Source organism: Misgurnus anguillicaudatus, chromosome 11 (genome assembly GCF_027580225.2).
Source record: "Misgurnus anguillicaudatus chromosome 11, ASM2758022v2, whole genome shotgun sequence".
NCBI lineage: Eukaryota > Metazoa > Chordata > Actinopteri > Cypriniformes > Cobitidae > Misgurnus > Misgurnus anguillicaudatus.
Genome location: NC_073347.2, coordinates 19,483,029 through 19,504,261, shown reverse-complemented (window position 1 = coordinate 19,504,261; position 21,233 = coordinate 19,483,029). Strand labels below are relative to the sequence as shown.

The following is a 21,233-nucleotide window of genomic DNA, read 5'->3' as shown; positions in this document are numbered from 1 at the left end:
TTCTCAGCTAACAAATTATAGATTTGCACATTAAACCACACAAAATTACATGTTGCATTTACATTTATGCATTTAATAGATGCTTTTATTCAAAGCAACTTGCAATGCATTCAAAGCATACATTTTATCAGTTTGTGTGTTTCCTGTAATCAAATCTACATCCTTTTGCGCTGCCAACACTTTACCAACTGAACTTCAAGAATCGTAACGATTGATATTTTTATTATTTTAGATGTATCAATTTTTACATTTTTCCTTAATGCTAAAAGTTGGAAAAGTGAAATAGGATACGTCTAAGAACATCTTTGTGTTAACTTATACAACACATATAGCTTTGCACCTATATGTCTTCCTGTTAATACTTTGTCTGCACTCATTCTAAAGATGTTTTAGGTTGATATGATCGCACAGCCTACAAGAGTGAGCTTTGCAACAATCTTCCAATGCATTCAGAAAGAAACATCTCAAGCAGTGATTCATCCTTTCTGAACAGGGGCCAGTTTTTGACGTCAAAATGCAACACCGAAATAGATTCGGAAGAAATTGTTAAAGATTTCACCCACGAGACTGACTTCATCAAACCTGCCCAGGAATCAAATGCCATACAGTATGACACAACACTTTCCATTAATCCTCTTTGACCCTGTGCGTGGGATATGATTGGGTAATGTGGTGGCTCTCAGCCTTGAGTGTGTAAAACAGCTTAAAGTTGGTGATAAAAGTACAATCGTGTGTTTCAGCTGGAATAATTTAATCATTTAATGAAGGATACGGATCTGTCTCAGGCCAAAGCAGCTAACCCCTCCCCAACCCCCGTAGCCAAAGGCGATAGCTGAAAGCCCCAGTGGACTGGGTGGTTCCACTTGATGGACTCAGACTGGCTCCGTCAGCTCACTTTAATGGAGTTAATGGCTGTTTGTCATCCAGCAGCCTTTGCTGCTCTTCCTTCTGTGCACTACTGCGGAGGAGACGACTACAAGTGCACCACGGGAAGGGCTGACGGGAGAGGGAGAGAGAGAGTGAGTGTGTCAAAGAGAGAGAGAGAGAGAGAGAGGAAATTGAGAGTCGTCTCACTGGAGCAATCTTTTTTTTACTCTTCCAGTCATGGAGCATCCCTGTAAGTCCTCATATAACTTTGAACCTGTGTGTAGATCTGTGTGGCTGCTTCTGCATGTGTGTGTGTTTAGCCTGCTTATGCGAGTTATAAAAGTCTCTAATGTTTCTGTCAAATGCGATGTCTTTGGAGGAGTATTAGTTCGTCCTCACTCCTCATGCGCTGTGAAGTCTTGCGTGAGGATGATGATCTGTTGACATGTACTCGTGTGATGGTCTTTAACGTGTCTCGGATACTATTGATGTTTTCATTATCGGCTTACGTTCTGGGAATCTGGTGACTCTGATGTCTAATCATAGGATAAACAGACACGGGCTTAGCATTGGTTGTGCATTACAGTCATGCTATATTTGGACCATGTCATATGATATGTTCAATTGGATTTGCTTTTTGTGTCATAACATGACAGAATGGATGCTCTGCATTTAGCTTTATATTTTTGAGAGAATTTAAATAGAGAATTAAATCCTTGCCGGTCAATTGACTTTGCTAGTTAAGTGGAAATCTGGCTAGAACTAAATTATTGCTATGAGTCGGTTGTAACATCCCATGGATCATGTACAGTATATACCATCATCATATAGTATTGTGTGTGTGTGTTTAATGTCATGATAATGCTTTTTACACAAAATACACTTGGGAACCACCCTTTGTATATTTTGCAATGCAAATCTATATTTGTTTGGGAGTGGTTTGCAAACTCTCTTAGGTTTTAAGTTTTTACATATCTAAAAACCTAAGCTACAGGCTCGATTATTCTTTTATTCCAGAGTTGGTAATAGGGTAACTAAACTGCTTTGTCAGTAGAAATGTACAGCAAATGTGGTTTAACCTGTTGCTTAAGAGATCTGTTTAAATGGATGTTAGAGAGAATTGTGTCCTCTGACTTGCACTCTACCTGTACTAAGCCAACGATGCTAAAATACATTGTAAAATATTTCAAAGGGTGGTTAAGCCTCTCTTGTCTACCTACCCATGCAAGTAGTTGTTTGACGATGGATTTGCTTTATGTTGAAATTAAAATCCATGTTACAAATGTACACGGGGGATTCTTATACCTTAAAGGGACGTTCCAATTTTTTGTAAATATGCTAATTTTCCAGCTCCCCTAGAGTTAAACATTTGATTCTTACTGTTTTGAAATCCATTCAGCCGATCTCCGGGTCTGGCGCTAGCACTTTTAGCATAGCTTAGCACAATCTATTAAATCTGATTAGACCATTAGCATCACGCTAAAAATAACCAAAGAGTTTCAATATTTTTCCTATTTAAAACTTGACTCTTCTGTAGTTACATTGTGTGCAAAGACTGACAGAAAATTAAAAGTTGCTATTTTCTGGGCAGATATGGCTAGGGACTATACTCTCATTCTGGCGTAATAATCAAGGACTTTGCTGATATAACACGGCCGCAGCAGGCGCAGTGACACCACGCACTGCCCGAAAATAGTCCCCTTGGTTACTTTCAATGGCAGAGGACTATTTTCATGCAGTTTTCTGTCGGTCTTAGTACATGATGTAACTACAGAAGAGTCAAGTTTTAAATAGGAAAAATATTCTTAATATATTCTTAAAATAAGTCTTTGGTTATTTTTTAGCGCGATGCTAATGGTCTAATCAGATTCAATGAATTGTGCTAAGCTATGCTAAAAGTGCTAGCGCCAGACCCGGAGATCAGCTAAATTGATTCCAAAACCAATGTTTAACTCTAGGGGAGCTGGAAAATTAGCTCATTTCCAAAAAAAGTGGAATGTCCCTTTAAGTCCTGTGTTCCTGTAGCTCAATTGGTAGAGCATTGACTTAGCAACAGTACAAAGGTCATAGGTTTGATCTCCGGGTGCATAATGCGAATGTATGAATGCACTGTGATAGCTTTGAATAAAAGCATCTGCCAAAAATATATGTGTATGTATACAAATTCTCTTGCATTGTTTGTGCAAATGGACTATCAGGTAAAATTATAAAAATGTAAGTTACATATATACTTTAGGGTTGTTTTAACCAATGGTGGGGACAAATATAAATAAAACTACACAAAAGGGGGGTGTTTTAGAAGTGCCTCTTATGAACGTGCTGTCTCCTCTTATTCAGAGAACATGATTGGTTCTCCTAACGTTGAATTAAGTCTGTGTACAGTATGACCAACAGCATCTTTAGTGCCAGCATTATTTTATGCTTTGTGAAATGTAATGCTCTCTACTCCCCCTGCAATGTACTATTATTAAATGTCCCAGATTTTCAAATAAGAATCATCCTTGCTGGGGAAAAACACTTACAGGCAGGATGTCAAGTATTGATCGACATGGTTTGCCATACCTTCTTGTGCTTCATCATTAGGTAAAAGGCCTAAAATGGAGCCAGATGCCTTGTCAAAACAAATAACATGTCCAGCTATGCATCATGCTCTTATTGTTGACCATGTTAGTCATGTCATATCGAAGGTATCATTGTGTCTAGCTCAAAACTGCTGATGCCTCATATTCAAATAAACACGTGTAACTTAATTATCTCAAAATCTTAGATTTATCATCTGCAATATTTCCGTGGTGTAGATGCGCTAGATGTGAGAAATCCTGTTTTCGAAAACATTTCGTCAAGGTTTAGAGTTAATAAATAAATCATTTGCGCAAAGGAAAGAACTAAATTGCATCGCTTAAACAATAATTAGCTGCTGTTTTGTGCTGAGATTGCAGTTAATAATTGATGAGTTTTTCCTGTGCGTTTTCCAGTGATGCTGCATTTACATTCAACTAAATTGATCACCTATTTAGTAGGTTGTGCGCTTTTATTTCTAGTGGTCACTTGGACAGGCTACTAAGTTGGGATGCTACTGTAATACAGACTGAGTATATCTCTCGGTGTCCAGTATGAAGGGTTGAGGGATTTAGTGGTAGCTTATCCTCTGATGAACAGCATATTAAAGACTAATACATAGGCATTGTATAAGCATTTGAGGGTTGTGTTTGTTTTGATGGGTTGCAAATAGATCCGTTTTAAGCTTCGCTGTCTGCCATTAACGTCTTCCCATATGCACTTAGTCTGCGCTCTAATGCAAATGGATAGATTTTTCTCTCTACAGTAGGTCCAGGCGTCCATCTCTTGGGAAATCTGACTACATTGGAATTCAGATTAAGGTTCCCAATTGAGTCTATAGGGAGAAACTGCATGGAATGTGGAGCAACAAATGCCAATGTGGGAATTTACCTTGTGATCGGACAGATTTACTCATTTAGGGTGTGATGAAAGTTCCTGACATTCTGGTTTTCATGATCTAATTTTGTGAGTTAAAGCAAAGGGTGAATAAACATTCACATATCTAACATGAATCGTAAATGGAGTTGACCAAATTAGATATTTACTTTTAGTGTGGATGCATTTGGTCAATAGATGGCAGCATCTAGCTGTCAAGCTATGGAGGTGTATTGTGCTTTGGTGAGTCACCATACATACACCCCTTCTGTTCTTGACCCTGGGACAGAGCCATAATCAATGCATGGTCAGGAACTCATATAGTAGTATGCTATGACTTCAATATCTTTTATAGTATGCACGCAGTGAAGATCTTGTGTAATATTTCAGAGTTATTTTATAATCCACACAATTCATTATTTTTAACACTTTGTCTAACAATCAGTTGCTCTTTACAGTTATTTTGACCTGACAATATAATTTGTAACAATATTGTTTAATATTTTATTATGGAAGTAAAACTGTGCCGTTGGATTTTGAATTCTAATTCTTGGCTCTGAATTTTTTTTACATCAAATTTTAACAATGAATTTTATTTTGCATCTAAATCAGACTTTGAATTTTAAAAGCCATCGAATTTCTAGCACTGTTTTTTTGCTTATGACATTTTTCAATGTTTTAAAAAAATTCAATGTAAAAAAATTCAATGTCTCAAAAAATTCAGTGTAAAAAATTCAACATCTCAAAAGATTTAGTGTAAAAAAATTCAATGTCTCAAAAGATTCAGTGTAAAAAAATTCAATGTCTCAAAAGATTCATTGTAAAAAAATTCAATGTCTCAAAAGATTCAGTGTAAAAAAATTCAGATTCAACATCCAGGTAACCAAGGAGAAGTAATCAATCCCTGTATCAAATCATTCAACATCCAACCAATCATTTATGCTGCGTAAATTGGTGTGTAAGTGTGTAAGTGTGTATTAGTAAACGTTAACAATATGCAAACGGTACAAACCCCAAAGTAAACGATGACGCGAGTTATCGTCTCCAATGTAAATCTCTTTTCTTGACTACAACAAACACATGGATTGTAGGCAACAGTCTACTTCCTGGGATTGGTGATGTAGACAAGACCAACATTATCATAATTCCTCCCACTTGGACTCACAGCCTGAAAGTTAACTCCTGTTAGCATTGCATTGTAAGTGAATCTTTTAAACATGCTAAGGAGCATCACGTTTCCAGCCGACGTCAGAGGTATGCAGGCCAGTCATATCATACAGATTAGCTGGCCAATCAGAGACACAGATCTTTTCAAATCCATGCAGTCAGGAAGAGAGTGAAATCTGGAGCTACAAAAATAATGGAAAATAATGTGTTTTTTTAACAATAAACCAAGCGAACACATTGTATAATACCAAATACACAAAATAAAGTTGTTTTTAGCAATGAAATAGGTGCTTTCTAAAAATTTATGTTTCTGCTGATTTTTCTTTTATAGTGTTGTTGGCTGTAAATTTGCTTCTGATTCTTTGAAGTCTATGTATGTACATGTCTTTGTGTTTACTTTTGTGTGAGTGAGAGTTGTTTATGTGGGTACACATGGTTCCCTGTCAGGCCCTGTCAGAGTGTGAAGTGAACGGATGCAGACAAGACATGACATCAGACTGACATACTATACAGCTCTTGCCACATACCAGCCATTCAGAGCTTCGCTTTGGTTTCTCTGTGACGTCCTGATTGTGCTGAGTAAGATATGTTCCTGGGTCAACATGTCCTAAATCTCTAGTAGAAAGTAGAGTCTCCGCAGATTAAAATTCTTCAATACGTGCAACAAAATGCTTGACATGTTTTAAGCTCAGTCTGTGGTTGTCAATGCCTTGTTTTATGATGTAGTGTGCGGGGGCACTGGTGCAAAATAAACTGATGACTAAATAAACACATCATGAAAGTCTTATCATTGTAGAGGATCGGGTCCTTCTGGAGGTGGTTGCCGAGAGAAGAATGTTGATCATCCCATAAACAATATAATTGTTAGATTGAGAAGTACTTTTAGCTGGAAACTGATCCTATCATTGGACAACAGGGAGCGCTATAGAATTCCATTGCTGCATGCACTGTAAAAAATTCCTTGTTGTACTTATTTTTTTTAATGTTTAATCAGCTTGAATTTACAATTAATTTCAACTTCCTTGACTAGTGAGGAGGTGCTATAAATTATAAAAATAAAGTTGAATGAGCTTAAAGCAACACCAAAGAGTTTTTCAGTTTCAGTCGTTCATCCACTCGAAACAGGGTAAACGGCACTTTCACATTCGCTTTGTGGCAGACGTACAATCCAATCAGAGCCAGCTATGCTGCAGTGTTTACAACAGTGGTAATTGACAATTACGCTTCTAACCTGTAGGGGGAGCAAAGAGCAAAAACTCTTTAGTGTTGCTTTAAGTTATTTACATTTTTTTATTACTTCTAGCAACTTCACTCTAAGAAGGATGTGTTAATTTTAACACATTGTTTTGTGTTATCCTATTTAACACATTATGTGTCAATTCGTGTTGATTTTGTGTTCAAATCAATTAAAGGGACAACACAAAATGTTTTAAAACAACACAAAGTGTGTTGTTCCAAAAATAACACAGAGATTTGTTAAATTAAGGACAACACATTAGATAAACTTAAAAATGGAGGTGCAACAAGGAATTTTTACAGGCTATACTGTAATAAGACAGTAGGCTATAATGCATTTCTCATGTGAAGAGGCCCCATTGACCTTTTGGTAAACTAGGTCATACCAATCCCCCTACAGCCTGAAGAAATACATACCTATCTTATCTGTCTGTGTATCTACAGTCATGTAAAAAAAGTACCAAGTCAGTTGTTTACAATTAAACATAAACAATCTCCTAACTAGAGGGAAATAACAGTTGATAATGTAAATGCTAATCCAGTTATAAACCTAAACCTACATTTAACCCTTAGACCTAAACATCTAATTGGTTGCCAGTAATGTTGTTCCAGATTTCCCCTACTGTGCACAATAAGTTTAATAAACAAAAAGTTTAATTTGTTTTTAATGTAGTTTACCATACAACTTTATCCATATTAACACAGTATCCCTGATCTATAGACAGCTCATTTGTAACAGGGATTTTCAAACTTTATGATGACAGGGACCCCCACATATAATAAATCTATAGCGAGGGACCCCTAAAATATCTTTCTTTTTTATCAAGAAACAACATTGTTAGATAAATAGTTATTGTGATATTATATGGACAGACTTCAAATTATTTACATACTTAAAGGTGCAGTGTGTAAATTTAAGCGGCATCTAGTGGTGAGGTTGCGAATTGGAACCAAGGGTTCAGTCCACTGCTCACCCCTCGCTTTTGAAACGCATAGAGAAGCTACGGGAAAAAACATGTCATCGTCAGAGACAACTTAGTAAAAAAGTTTGTCTGTTAAGGGCTTCTGTAGAAACATGGGGGCACAAAATGGACGACTTCCACTTAAGGGGACCCTTGGTGTATGTAGATAAAAAGTCTCATTCTAAAGTAATAAAAACATAGCGTTTAATTATAAAGATCTTTACACACCCCTGACAATATAGTTTTGTATATAATTTTGCATTTCTGTCAAGAGATCCTTCTAAAAATTACACACTGCACCTTTAAATAATTAGCTACAAAGTAGAATTTTACCTTCATGGGGACCCCCTTATTCTGGATGTGCCCTTTTATACTAAATCACTGTTGCCAATCAATGTCCATTAACATAATACTCTATGGGGTGGTTTCCCAGACAGGGATTAGCTTAAACCAGGACTAGGCCTTAGTTTAATTAGGAAACATAACTAGTTCCAACCAACATGCCTTCCTAAAACATTACTTGTTTGCATTTTGAGGCAAAACAAAGGGCACTGATGTATTTTAAGATATGTCAGTGCAAGTTGTTTTCAGTTTGAACAGCTCTTACATTTATTTTAGTCTAGGACTAGTCTAATCCCTGCCTGGGAAACCGCCCCTAAAATACCACTAAAAATCTCTTACCGAAAGCAAAGCCACACGAATTTCACATGTGCTAAAATGTGCAATGTGAAATCACAAGTTAAAAACATGTCATGTGATCGTGTGATCTTGTGCATTTTTGCACATTTGAAATCCATGTGGACGCATGGGTTTTTCTTTAAGGGAAATAAAACAGAAACCTTTTGTTTCAGACAATAAACTGATACAAACCTTGTCACTATTGCAATTTAAGTCATTCAACAAATCACACTATGTTGGATTCATGACTATGTGTCCAGAAAATCTTATAATCAAAAGGAGGACCTTCAGGAAGAAGGAAAGTGGTGGAGAAGTTTTACTTGATGAGAACATTCAGCTTAGCTGTGTGCAAAACAATGGCTTACATCTCGAGCGCAGGATTGCAGCCTTCCTGCTCTGAATCCCACCCACACTTCTGCTTTGGGAAAGGGGGCCGAGGAGGGGGCTGAGGGAAGTATGTGGGGCTTTTGGCCTCTTTTGCAGGAAGCAAACTTGGAGGATAGCAGTGCCAAGATTTGACACAGAGAAACCTGGCTGTTTGTAGTACATAATAACAGGGTGACATATTTTGTTCTTTTAAAACAAATAGGAGGGAGACCAAAATTATTTTTGTGTCCTTTTTTGATTCCTCTTAAACACACATAATAAGTAAAACGACATTTTAAAACTGACATGTTTTGAATCCATCAATAAGGGATGATCTTAAGTTTTATCCTGAATAGTTTTCTGTGCTGTAGTCGTTCACTATTTCGGATTTAAAACTCCTCCAGATTTTTTCTCTATTTTTGAGCACTTGGTGATTCTGACTTTCAGTTTCAAATAGGACAAACCATGTTTCATTTCTTTACATTTTAAAGCACTGTAGCCAAAAATAGCACGGAAACTCGTGATTCAGTATTGTGAGTGATGCAAGTTTTGGCCCCCGCGTTATTACTAACATACATTTCCATGCTTGAAGCAGAGCTGTAACGAGGAGGGGCTTGAAACTTCCTCCTTATGACCTCTGACTGCTTACAATCTACTAAAAGGAATGACAGGCATTTCAATCCGCAGATTTAGAGCACTACATCGCATTTTACGAGTTGACAAAGTATGGAGGACCACTTTTAACGAGTCGGAGGAGTAAAATGATAGTCGGGTTATGTCGATCGCGTGGACTTGGTTGCAGAAGTTCGGAGCGTCGTATGATTTTTGCATAGCGGCCCATTGAGGACAGACATGGGCCAGACATCTGTCTCCAGTTTGTCTCAGAGATCCAGCGGTAAGTGTTTGAAGGGCTCGTCCAATGATTTATTGTTTACTCACATATACCGCTATCTTGGTGGAAAGACGCGGGCTGTAGTTGCTGCATGAGTTTTTTTTAAAGATCGCGAAGTTTATTTCAAGTTCGAGGTTGGCACATTAACACTAACTTACGCTACAAACCAAAACGCCTCCGTTACAACCGACATCACAAAGCTGTTTACAGTGCAAGCAAACGTGTGGGTTTTTTTGTTGTTTTTAGGTCACTTGCTTGTTGGAAACGATCAACAAGTGGGCATTTGTCTTGGTAAGATGCCCGCGTTTGTTTAAAGAAGGACATCTTTTGAGAATCCAAGTACACGTGGTGTTACTTTATTTTGTAAGTTACTGAGCAATGCATTCAGGAAATGATTGTTTCATACTGTTGTTTTGGTTTTGTCGTAATATAAAGGGCGATGTACTTTTTCAGTGTACTTCCGAATAACGATGAAATCAGTGTCTGTGGTGTTTTCCGCTTTTGAAACTGATGATATAGTTGCTCTTAAGTTATTTTCAACAACCCATTGGCCCAACAGTCTTTTACAGTAGTTGTAAATTTGCTCCTGTCAAGCTTCTTTTCTAGACCAGATCCCATGATCTTCCACCACCTTCATTTCCCTATAATTTCCATTATTGCCCAAGTGCTGGAATTTAAAAGCTTTGACGCTATCAGTTTACCAGCTACCCAAAGAAAAATTGATAAAAATGTTTTATGACAGCATGCATACAGTATCATGTTTTAAGGGGGGATTGGTTTGGTCCCAGATGCATGCAGGTCACTGTAGATACACTATCAACTATAAATACATGTAATAATTTTAGGAAACCAAGCAAGTATCATTTATATGTGAAATATTTATATCTGGAAATGAATTGATAGTGCCTTGTCTTAGGCATGGTTTTCTTTCTCATTATTTTATAGAAAAGAAAGACAATGGCAAGCAGTTTCCTTTCTGGCAATGGGAACAAAGTATTCACTGAAATTGGTCTATTGTTTTCCTCCTAATTATGAGGAACTGATGCTGTAGGATTAGAAGCATAACATGCTTCCGGTAAATGATTTCGTGTTTATTTTAGCCTTAAAGGGACAGTGTACTCAAAAATAAAGACACTGTCATATTTTTTTTAACTTCATGATGTTTTAGAGCTGTGTGATGTTCTGTCTCTAGCTTGTATAACAGGATGTATGTGCTGTTCTTTCCAAACAATGACTGAAATTGCTGAAATCGGTCCCCATGTCCTGCTTTCATTAATTAATATAGTTTACTTCAAAGAGTGAATGAAAATGAATGAGTGAATTGGGACACACAGTGTGTTAAAAGTGTTTTGGGCGTAAACAACGCACTTCAGCCATACAGTTGCTTAAAACCTGTGCCATACTAAAAGATTTTTAAAATCTTAAAAGTTTTCTTAAAATGTGAAAGACCACAAACATGCAGTTTTTTTCCTATAGCGTGTGAAGTGTCACTTTGTGGTTATGGCATCACACACTTATCAGATTCCCTTCACAAAAAAAAAAACTTGAGTTTTGACTGAGAACACAGGAAATCTTGCAATGTCTCTCACAGTCAAAAGTGACTTGACAGTAAACAAAGATGGCGGACGACGGGCTTAAAGAAATGGCATTAATTTAGGTTGTTTAAACTGAGGGGCAACCTTACGATCTCTCTGATGAAGCCAGTACAGAAGTGACTTATAGACGGTTTCAGCAGTAACAACATAAACAAACGGCTTTCGTGGGACATGCGTAACTTCCGGTAAACTCCACTACGAATCAAAACTCCTTTTAGAGTAGTTTATTTCTGATAACAAGCCAAATAAACAAGAAGTAGATTACCGTAGTTCATATCATAGCTAAAGCATATCAAAAACTACACTTAGATAATGTTACTGTGTAAAATGTGTACTATTTAATGTATGCAATCTTTACTACAGATTGGCTGCCAAACCTCCCATCAAATAGTGGTAATCCATATTCGTCATCTTCCCTCGTCTTTAGGAAACCAAAACATTTGTTATTTTTGCCTTGAGATATTTGTTCAAGAGTTCAGTTTAGCAACTAGTCAGACCATTAAACAAACAGAGACCGGAAGTAAAGTTCTGCTCAGATGCGTAGTTGCGTCACCACACGTGCGTCCTATTAAACGTCTATACTGCCATTCATCAACTGGCTACTAGAGGCTGGCTTGAATGCCTATAGACCCCCATGTTAAAATGCCCAACTTTATAGTAGAAATAGGTTTACAGCCTGGTTCAAAAAAGATTTTGGGCCAAATATAGCTCATTTTGCCCTTCATGACAACTGTGAGGGGGGTAAAAAACTCATCAGTTTAAATTATATTGAACATTAAAGTTGTGTGTAATTAAGGGCATGACCACTTGAGTGACAGGTGAACTGCCACTGCAAACGTGCATTGTTTCAGCAACCAGCCACCTCAGCTTCACCCACATTACCCATTCTTTACCCATTTTCGGTTATCCTATTGGCTTCAGAAAAGCTCTTCACAAACCTATGGGTGACGTAGGTTCATATTTGTTTACAGTCTATCTATACTTTAAACCCTAGTATGAGATGTCTAACAAGTGTTCATGGCAACGTCGTAACTGTTCATGCCCCGTGGTCTTGTCATGAAAACTTTAAAGTGAGAAGATAATCTAATGTATCACCACAATAAGTGAATACAACATTCCAGTACTGTGAATGAGAATCATATATCAACCGTTTGTGGTCTCCCAGTTCTATAAATGTGTTTGGGCGTGAAGCATGTTTTGGACTTACATTTCATAGTGAAATTGTGTGAGCTCTGTGCCCTCTCTTTCAATGTTTGGCTTATATTTTAGAATGAAATTGGGTGCCGAAAGTGCAAACTTGATTCTCGCAATGTTTTTTGAACGTGCAAAGGATTGTGGGTGATTCAAGGGCACGAAGGATACAGTTAATGCATCCTCCAAAATTGGCAGAATGAAGGGCACAAAACAGAGGCTGCATTGGAGGCATGCTTCAGATCGAGATTTGCGATTTGAGCAACGTGCTTTCGAGCTGATTCAATCACTTTTAACACACCACAGAAAATGGATATGATAATTGGTACAACCCCAAAGATGATCGGGACTTTACCTAGGATTGTCCCAAATTCATCCCAATTATCTTTTAGTGTGTGGCTGCCTTTAGTTGAGAAATAGTTAAAAATGTAAGTCATCTAACACTTTAGTTTCATTTTTATTTACAAATATAAAACCTGAAATTTTCTCAAATTTCTCGCAACAAGCCAAATTTCTACATACTCTGTGAAGTGTATTTTAAAAGCTTTACATTTTTGTCTGTTCTTTACACAAAACAGGAACAGAAACATGCAGCCAAGAGTGTTGACATGCCACACTGAAATATGATTCCTGTAAACTTGCATGCCTACTTAAGAGTACTCGGAGGTTTAAATACTACAGCCTATTTGTTTTTTGAAGTTCATTATCTGTTTTGTTTCAGTGTCCTCCCTTTTAATAGAGGAAGTCAGTAATTCAGTCAGCTGTACAAACCTAAGGGTGTACTGTACAGGATTGGGTAGAGTGGGGTAAGGTAGAAACACTTATTTTTTTGCCATGTCATTTTATATTTTCAGAAAATGTCTGTTTTTCGTTAAATGCACAGTGTCATTTTTACCACTAGAGGTTGCAAAACAACAACAACAACAATGGCGTAGCTTGATGATGCGGTTATAGCGTTGAACAATGTGAGTTGTAGTCGTCACCTTTACTGTCGATAGGAATCGCTCCGACAGGACTCACAAATCATGTTGATGGATGAAGAAATAAACTAAGTAAGGGATAATGTAGAGGCAGCCGGTAGTTATCGGGACATATACCCCGACAGTGTGATCAGGACCCGACGCGAAGCGGAGGGTCTTGTATCACACTGAAGGGGCTTATTTTCCCGATAACTACCGGCTGCCTGCCTCTACATTATCCCGCTTATTACACGGCTACTTGTCACATAAGAAAAAAAACGGACATTAATATGAATTTGAAACATTTTATTGGCATATTTGTTTTAAATTAACATTTTTATCCTTCCGCGAAACTTTGCACAGATGCATAAAATGATCGTAATACCTTATTAAGATCCTCTGCTTCATACTTGTCTGTCTCCATTTTTTTCTCTGAGAAGTTTTAATTCTGTATTTTTTTGTGTGTTGGCTTCGTAGCTGTCATGCTCTTTTTTGTCAAGTTCAGTCTCAGTTAGCTCTCTGTGTCTTGTCGTTGTTCGTTCTTCTATCCACTGTTTAAGTGTTTTGTTTTTTCCGTACATGTTAAAATTAATGTCAAAATTTTCCATTCTTAATTGTGGTTGTCCAGTGTTTGTCACAAGATGGCGCCAAACAGTAATCTTTATTGGTCTTTATTGGCGCGGAGCGATTTTAATCGTTTAATAGTACCGGCTATGCGTTATTACTTTGGAGCGGTTATTATTTGAAAAGAACGAACCTGCAAATGTCTCAACTGACCAATCAGAATCAAGCATTCCAGAGAGCCATGTAATAAAGTTTTATAACTGTTACATTATAGTGAAAGCACACAGTGTAGCTTGATAGAAGCAACAACAGAGCGGCATGCTAGACACCACTTCCGCATACGGCGTTGCGCAGATTCACTGCCGTATGACATCAAAGAATAAAACGGTACCGCTTTTTAAATTGCCATCTCACGATACATTGATGTCACATGCCGGTCAGTCTGAATACTGCCACATAAAATCAAATACATTTAAATGAATAATTTATAAAAAAACATCTCAATTTGACTATAGAATAGCCATTAACCAATAAATTGAGCTTTTCCTAAAATTGCATCAGTGACTTAAACAATAGTCATTATAAGCTTAGTGTCCACATGTAGTTGCGTTGCTTTTCAAATAGAAGATCATTTATGTAAAAGTGACACAGGTGATCTGTACCCTAAAGTTTCAAATGCTTTACTTAGTTTTGCTTATGGTAGCCCACATATTAAACAGTCAATACAATCATGTGAAACATCATGTCAGATAATAGTTACCCTGTTTTAGTTTGGCACCAAAGGGCACATACTTGCTCACAGATGCAAATCTCAGGGGCGGTACTCACAACTGTGATTTCTATTAATAGTCCAATCAGAAGGCAACTGGTTGTTGAGAGGCCAATAAAATCTGAAGTCATTTTTGGCTCCATGGGGAAAATTAATTAGCGAAAAAGTCCTCACGATGGTGGTAAAAAGAGCACTGACATGCTGTTCAGCATATTTCTGTCACATATGGCCACTAATGAAAGCTCTCTATTCAGTGTGAAAGATGGGCTTCATAAACATTTTTGTTCTCACACAATGCTGAGAGGTGTGTCCCATTGGCTGGTCAGCATTTGAACTTCTATGTGGGTCAACTAGGTTATGTGGGTCAACACTTCAACAATCATTTCATTTTAGCATTTGAAATGATCTAATATTGTGATCTAATATTAATATAATTTATTATTATTATTAAAATAATATATATATATATTATTAAAATAATTTAATAATCTAAAAATGTTTATGAGAAATGTAAATGTGTGAATAATGAGAAGATTACATTTGTTCCCAAATAAGCTTGATGTTACCCTTTTTGGTAGTTTTTATTTTTTTATATTTATTCAGTGCTTATGGCTAGACGACAGTATCACATTAGTCAGTGTTTGAAACTATTTAGACATGCTTCACATTTTGTTTATGGATTAAAAATTCCAAGCCTTGTAAGTCGGCTGATATATAATGTAATTTGACTTCTCGAGATTGACGGATTAACTTTTCTAAAAGCTGATCACTGCCTGTGACTTCTCTTTAAACAAAGATTAAAAGTTTTAGGTCTTCAAAAATGTTTCAGAACAGAGAAGTGAAAACGTTTATGAGGACCTCCTTTATTTTTAATATTATGACCTCTCTGTTTAACACCTTCACATGCTGTATTTCAGGTTTTGTTGTCTACTTCCGTCAGTTGAAGCTACATGAATACATTACATTAAGAAGTTTCCAAGAAAGGACAGTTTAACAGACATTTTGTTTCTTTTTGTTGTGCTTCTCATAACTAGCTATGATTTAAAGTTTGGAAAAAAGTCTTAAAATCTCATCGTAAAGATGCAGGAAGTTAAAGGTCACTGTCTTCTCAGCATGCTGTTTCTATAGCATTCGTCAATAGGGGAGGTCCTTGACCTTGACTTCAAGTCTTTGCTGTAATTCTGTAGAGAATAATGTAACTTAAGTGTTTATGCGTTTGCCTGATATGATACATTGTCTGACTGCTTTGGAGCCTGATCCTTTGTTTATTGTTTTCAGTTTACTTTGATCCCGTTTGCTACTTGGAAACGCTTTTGTGATCATTTTACACTTACATCTGGTGAGGTGTTGCAATTGTAAGCTGTTTGGTCAGATTGTGCAGTGTTGACAGTGTTTGGGTTATGTAGGAAGAGATTGTTTTTTTTGTTAAAGAAGTTTCATATCCTCTTGCACGGCTCATGTGAAAAAGCCACACCTCTTTTTGAGCTAAGAAACATAATATTTGGGTAGAACATATTAAGGGTTTTCTTTAATATTACAGGCCATTAATATTTATGACCCTGGGCCACAAAATCATAAGGGTCATAAGTAGGGGTGCACCGATAAATGCCGATATACACTAATAATACGTGACAGATATCTCTTCTGAATCGCATTATTCACAGCTATTTCATGTACTACGGCTTTTGATCAGTAAGTCCTTATCGATCTGAAATCACTATTAGTTTGAGTCATTTAAAACATTCATTTGAAAAAGCAACCCTCGTCAAACATAATCACACATATTCTTTATTATCATGAAAATACATGAAAAGGTTTGAAGAACAACAATATAAATATATCCTGGAGCTGTGTGTCATAGCTGTGTGTGTAATGGTTCTTCGTCTGCAGCGCATATTGAGTTTCTGCAAAAGAGCGCCCCCTGGCTTTTGGATGTAGCAGCATTTTGCCATATTTCATTGAGTAGCATAGCAAGCATCATCGGCCAATATATCGGTGCACCCTTAGTCTTAAGGGTAATTTTTTCAAATTGAGATTATGTATACAAGTTTATAAAATAAATACGCTTTCCACTGGTGTGTGGTTTGTTAGGATAGGACAATATTTGGCCGAGAGATACAACTACTTGTAAATCTGGACTCCGAGGGTGCAAAATGGGGAAAATAAAAATAAGTCCTTAAAAACACATGTACCTAATGAATAATACATATTCAAAATATCTTTATGAAACATGACCTTTACTTTTGGCATAGAAAGGATAATTTTGACCCATACAGTGTGTTGTTGACACCTGCTACAAAAATACCTGTGCTACTTATGACTTGCTTTGTGGTCCACGGTCACATTTGTCTGTTTCGGCATGTCTGAGAAACAGAACAAAATTTAGGTCTTCATTCATTGATAATCTTCACTTCCCCTGATGCCTATGCCGTTTCCACACTTGTGTCCAAATTTAAAACATGGCGATTGGTTATATTCTTTGTATTCCTTTTAAACTTTTGTAAAAAAAGTTTCAGCCTAACCAAATACAACTTGTTTCTTTTTTGTAAGGGTCCCTTAATATTCAGTTTTAGCCATGGTGAGAAACATTCATTCACACCAGTATTTCCTGTTATAAAAACTGTTGGCTACTTTCTATTGTTCAGGGAACAGCCTTGTGTTTCTGATTCATGTCATTTATTGGTCTCACTTCTCTTTTAGTGGAAGGACTGGAAAAATCTCCTCTGGCCAACTGTGATGTGGTGGTGGGAAGCTCACAGTCTCCTCAGGTGAAAGGAAAGGGGAAGCTCTCTTCTCTGGGGAAAATCTTTAAACCTTGGAAATGGAGGAAGAAGAGGACCAGTGACAAGTTCCAGGACCTCTCCAAAGGTATTTCCCCATAGCGGTTTGCTTAATTTTTAATGTTTGGGTTTTCAAACATTCCCTGCCAAAGACGAGTTTTTACGGCAATCTATATTTTTGCTATTATGCACTAGGTGGCACTCTTACCCACCTTTTAAAACATCACAGCATATACGGCAGCATTTCTTATGATTTTCACAAACGTTTAATGCCTTCCAGAAAATGTTCTTCTTTAGCTATATAAACATACAATATATCAAGTGACCCTCTGCCTTCAAACAAAGAAAAACTTTTATCCTACCTTTATTTGTTCTTTTTATCACCTCTCAAATTTGAGTATGCTTCTTCAAAAAGCTGAGATAATTGCGTTTTTTGTGAAAGACTTTTGATAGAGATCAGATTCAAAACAAAGATCAAAACATACACAGTTTTTACTGTTTGACCTAAGAGTATACTTCCGGGTTTTATAAGTTGGGTACAAGCGCCACCAGGTGAATAATAGCGGAAATACAGATTGCTGGAAAAACTCGTTATAGGCAGGGAAGCATTTTCTCTTAATTGACAAGTTAACTCATCAATAGCAGGAAAAGAGTTAAGGGGCGGTTCACATTTTGCATCTTAAACCGCACGGACGCATGCGCTTTTGTTCTTTTAAATGCGGCATTCTAAAAAGTTGAAGTAATCTCAACTGCCTGCGGCGCAGATGCACCTGGAAAAAAACAGCATTGCATGCGCATCAGGCCTGCGTCGTTCTCTATTTGAGCGCGCTTGCCACCCATCTACATTCAAAATAACCTATTTACGCATGCAAAAGACGTGCAATGTGAACTGCCCCAAAAAAGAGAACAAATGAAGATAAGATGAAACGGTTATTTTTGTTTGAAAGCAGAGGGTTTGTAAATATATTTAAAGAATAACATTTTTGGAAGACATTAAACTTTTGTGAAAATCATAAAAAATGCTGGTGGGGAAAGAGTTAAAACCCACTACGCAAAATAATATCTGGATGTCTGTGAACCACAGTGGCCATGTACAATAATACTGATGTATGATAATAAGACATGTTCTGTATTCTTCATCACTTAGTTTTGGAGAGAAAAATATCCACCAGGCAAACTCGAGAGGAGCTCATAAAGAAGGGTGTCCTTATTCCAGACCAAGGTGAGATTCTTAAAGAATACCAACACTTAGTTTTTTTAATATATGGATGGAGCCCATGGACTGCTGTCCTCTGATATTAAAAAAATGAATTAAAATGAATCAAATATCAAGAAGATAAATTCTTTTAGGGCTGTAATGATTAATCGTGCAAATGCGCATTTTCTCAATGAATGAATTTTAACTATATTAAGGTGAAATCCCGGCACATCCCAAAGCCAGGGGGCGCTCTTGTGCAGAAACTCCCTTTGTGCCACAGAAGAAGTAGCATTACAAATGCTACTCAAGGAAATGTCTATAAGGATATTTATATCGCTGTTTTTCAAATTGTTTCAGGTATTTTCATGATAAAGATAATTTTGAATGTTTTTGTTTAACGAGTGTTGCTTTTTTAAGTGCATGTTATAAACGTCTTAGACTCATAATGATTTTAGATTGATAAGGACTTCGTACTGAACAAAACATCATAGTGTACACACAAGCTGTGCATGAAACACAGAATCGATTCAAAATCGATTCTGAAGCGCATTTTTAATGGAGCACGCGATTAATCGTTACAGCCCTAAATTCTTTAACACTTCTCAGTGTCCATAGCCACAGGTACCAGTATATAAGGGTGATTCTCACGAAAACTTGGTTTTAAAAATGTCAAGCATGAAAATGTAAAAATTGCTTAAATTTACTTTTTTTTCCCACCAGACATTGAAAAACAAAGTCTGGAGTAAATGGGAACATTAATTTAAAAACTTTTACTTATCATTTAACACTTTTTGTAACATAATTTAACAAATGAGTCCTAAAAAATCTCATTACCGCAACAGTCAGAAAACATCAACACTGACATATTTTCAAAATGACATGACAAACCTGAAAGAACATAATTTGGAGATTCTGCACATGCATTTAAAATCAAAGTATTATGCTTCTATTAATTAAATTAACATTTAATAAGCATCTGTTGCGGTAATGATAATCAAAATGTCGTGTAAGCATTCTGACAAGACAATATTTCAAATTAACTGTAAAAAAATTATCTTACCTGGTAGCCATCTTGAAGTAACTGGTTCATGTGCTTGGTCACTCAAAATCAAACTTTATTAAAATTCTGTATGTGTGCATAAACTGTTCTTAAAAAGTGTTACGGAGGATGAGAACATCAGGCATGGACACATCATTTTCCTAATTTTTCTTCATTATTATTATACATGAATTTTTAGTAAATATTTTTTCTGTCATCTAAAGTAGTCTAGCAAAACATCCATTAATTTTTTTCTTAATATTTTTGTGTTAATTTGATTAAATTACAACATAACGCATGTTCAAACACAGCCGGACACATTGCGGTAATGAGAATTTCAGCAGAAAATGAGATAAATTGTACAATTATAAATTCTTATGTTGAAATCACACATTGTGCAAGGTAGAACACAGTATTGTGTTAATTCTGATGCTTTTTAATGTTACTATATTACACATTTTAAAGCTAAAATCATTAGTGCCGTGGTGTTTCAATGGTTTCGTGAGAATTACCCATAAGCAAATGAGAGCAACCGTTTATAAATGATTAAGTTTATTCAATCCTCCACAATTTAACTTCCATTGATGTCATTCATATTGTAAAGGGACTTTTTTGTCCAGACATCGAAGTGTTTTTGTATGCCCTTAGAATCAAACCTAACATGGAAAAAAGTTTTATTAGAATATACTTGCAAGTCTCTTTCTGCATTGAGGGCTTGTTTTTTTTTTTTTTTAATACAGAGACTCATGTTGAGTATGTAGAGAATTAACAGATCTTTTCAGTAGATCTTTATTAAACCACAGTGAACTAGTCTGCTTCAGATTAGGTGAAAAGATAACTCAGCCATGTTTGCCTATTTTTAGACGATCCCTTGAGCACAGAGACCTTGAATGGCCATGCAGTGTCCAGTGGAGTTACTGAGAAAGTCAAAGTGGACATTGAAACACCAGACACAGTCCCTGAGGAGAAGCCAGGACTTGCACCTGTTTCAGAGGACACAGAAGGTAAAACTGTTGCCATTACGATATAAAAATGATGAATTGCCACAGTGTGAAGTCTATTCTTAACATGAATCTACATTCTCCCCTCTTTTGATCTGATCTTAAGCCCCTCATGAGGAAAATAACTTAACTGAAAAGCTGAAGACCCTTTTTCTAAACTGCACTCGAGTCCTTTCATGGCTTTCGCAGCATGCTCACACCATTGTGCAGTAAAAGCATTTTGCTCTATGCATGAACTCAATAGTGTGATCTACTTTAAATCAGCTATTTACACAATTTCACACCATGCCATAATATCATACCATGCATACAGCCTTAAGGCATTAGATACAATCTATGTTTGTATTTGTAACAAAACAATGGATGAAGGTGCGGTCACAGCGTTCACTGATTGTAAATATTTTATGGGAACTGGATTATTTAGAAGGATTTAGAAGGATTGCAGCAATGGTTAAGTGTAATATTGGAAAGCAAATGAAGATATTTGTAGAACAAGAAGATTGCCTCAGTAAGTATACTATTTCCAGTGGTGTT

The 21,233-nt window shown here is 36.6% G+C and overlaps 1 protein-coding gene across 4 annotated transcripts in view; it reads left to right on the top strand.

Annotated features, from left to right (window-relative positions):
• The window catches only part of phactr2 (phosphatase and actin regulator 2), a 43,231-nt gene that overhangs the window by 9,482 nt on the left and 12,516 nt on the right, over positions 1-21,233 (top strand). For 2 of the 4 annotated variants that reach the window (XM_055171160.2, XM_055171163.2), the window contains exons 2-4: positions 17,382-17,549; positions 18,609-18,683; positions 20,562-20,702. In XM_055171160.2, coding sequence (XP_055027135.1) covers positions 17,382-17,549; positions 18,609-18,683; positions 20,562-20,702 — 384 coding nt within the window. Of the gene's footprint in view, positions 1-969; positions 1,118-9,296; positions 9,607-17,381; positions 17,550-18,608; positions 18,684-20,561; positions 20,703-21,233 lie in introns of those variants that run through there. The other 2 variants (XM_055171162.2, XM_055171161.2) reach the window with 2 other exon arrangements.